This window comes from Nannospalax galili, unplaced genomic scaffold, assembly GCF_000622305.1.
Source record: "Nannospalax galili isolate Female #2095 unplaced genomic scaffold, S.galili_v1.0 scaffold1170, whole genome shotgun sequence".
NCBI lineage: Eukaryota > Metazoa > Chordata > Mammalia > Rodentia > Spalacidae > Nannospalax > Nannospalax galili.
In genome coordinates, this window is record NW_008327606.1 from 52044 (window position 1) to 54280 (window position 2237).

At 41.1% G+C, this 2237-nt stretch overlaps 1 protein-coding gene across 1 annotated transcript; it reads right to left on the reverse strand.

Annotated features, from left to right (window-relative positions):
* Positions 1 to 139: 139 nt before the first annotated feature.
* On the reverse strand, positions 140 to 1077 carry LOC103735164 (olfactory receptor 4K14-like). The gene is given in 2 exon segments (XM_008834342.2): positions 140 to 465; positions 468 to 1077. Coding segments are annotated over 2 exon segments (933 nt in total). The 5' UTR covers positions 1075 to 1077.
* Positions 1078 to 2237: the final 1160 nt, after the last annotated feature.

The window sequence follows — 2237 nt, forward strand, 5'->3', positions numbered from 1 at the left end:
AAGTTAGGAAAAATTGAACAGACATTAAGATCCCATCCTCCAGGATAGATTTATGTCAATTATAAATACTTAATTACTAAGCTCAAGGTAAAAAAGGATGTTTGGATAATACCCAAACAATGAACCGTCATTGCAGATATTAAATATTTCTGAAATCCACACAGTAGTTTCTGAGTCTCTTAAAAGCAGTTTTCATGTCTTTATTTCTCAGTGTATAAACAGCTGGATTTAGGACAGGTGTAAACGCAGAATAAAACACAGCAAGGAACTTGTCCATCCAGGTGATGTTGAGTGGCCACACGTAGATGAAGATGCAGGGTCCAAAGAAGAGCAGCACCACTGTGATGTGGGCAGAGCAGGTGGACAGGGCCTTGGATGCACCAGCTTTAGAGCTTCTCGACACAGTGACAAGAATATGTGAGTAGGATATCAGCAACAAAATAAAGCAGGTCACTGCCACAACTCACAATCGGGGTTCAGTAAGGTGTTCAAGGTGCTGTAATTCATGCAGACCAACCTCATCACTAGTGGTCTATCACAGAAGAAGCTGCCTACTTCCTGGGGGCCACAGAAAGGCAGCTGCACTATCAAAACAGTCTGACTTTTGGCATGCACAAAACCGATAATCCAGGCAGTCCCAACCAGCACAATGCACCTTTGAAAGCTCATAATGGCTGAGTAGCGGAGTGGTTTGCAGATGGCCACATAGCGGTCATAGGCCATTATCACCAGTATCACCACCTCTAGCGCTCTGATGAAATGGGAGAAGAAGATCTGGGACATGCAGCCTGCAAAGGAAATGGTCTTGTGCTTCCTGAGAAAGTCTGTGATCATCTTAGGTGTAGTGTTTGTGGAAAGCCACATGTCAACAAAGGACAGGTTGGCCAAAAAGAAATACATGGGGGAATGGAGATGGGGGTCAGTGAAAATTAAGATTACAATGACAACATTTCCAGACACAATGATCATGTAAAGTAGGAGAAATACCATGAAGAGTAGAACCTGCACATTCCGTGACTGACAGAATCCCAGAAGCACAAAGTCTGACACGGCAGAATGGTTTCCTGCAGTCATGCTGCTCAGTGTCTCTAAATCAAGTGTGAGAGACAATTCATTATCAGTTAGCAACGTGGGACAGGTCAGGGGATTATTGTGCAGAATTTATTTATTTTTATATGTGTGAATGCCTCTGTGTGTGTGTGTGTATGTATGTATGTATGTATGTATGTATGTATGTATGTATGTATGCCTGGTGCCCTCAGAGTCCAGAAGATTTATTTATTTATTTTTAGGTGTACGTATGAGTGCCTCTATGCATGTGTGTACCACATTCATGTCTGGTGTCTGCAGAGACCAGAACAGGGAGGTAAATCCCATGTAACTGGAGTCACAGACAGGCACACGGGGGTGCTCTTCACTGCTGAACCACACTCCTGCCCACAGGGTAGGTGATTTTCACTATGAAATATTCACATTAAGATCAGTCCGTTTTTATGTGCACACATTTGAAGAGAAAATTTGACCAGTTATGTGTTGCATTCTGCCCAAATGCAAACCTGAATGCCTAATGTTTTCTCTCAGAAAGTGGAATCTAAAATAGGGCTTAGACAGCAGTGTTACAATAGGGCGTGGCTAAAGCAGAATAGAAAGTCAAAAACTAAAAAAAAGTGTTACATCTACATTCTAACCCTGAATCACTATTCTAGGAAAGAGAATTTTAGGTAAGGCTCAACCAATAACAATTGCAGTAAAATGGACTCATACATTTAGGAAGATGAGTGTGGGTAAATACTTAAATCCAGTACAAATAACAAGATACATTATTGTTTCCCTATCTTATAAATAATAAATCAAGTGTGAGAGATGATTGATTATCAGTTAGCAACATGAGACATGGCAGTTGATGGCTGTGCATGATTTATTTATTTTTATTTTATATGTGTGACTGCCTGTATGTATGTATGTGTGTGTATGTATGTATGTATGTATGTATGTATGTATGTATGTATGTATGCCTGGTGCCCTTAAAGCACCTGTGCATGCAGTGCCCATAGAGGTCAAAAGAGGTCTTGGATCCCCTGGAACTGGGGTTATGGAAGTTGTTTAGCTGTCATGTTGTTGCTGGGAACTGAACTCAGGTCCTCTGCAAGAGCATCCAGTGCTCTTACCTGCGGAACTGTCTCTCCAGCTCCTGATTATTCATTTTAATTGTAGTTTGCATTGATTGTATTAATTTG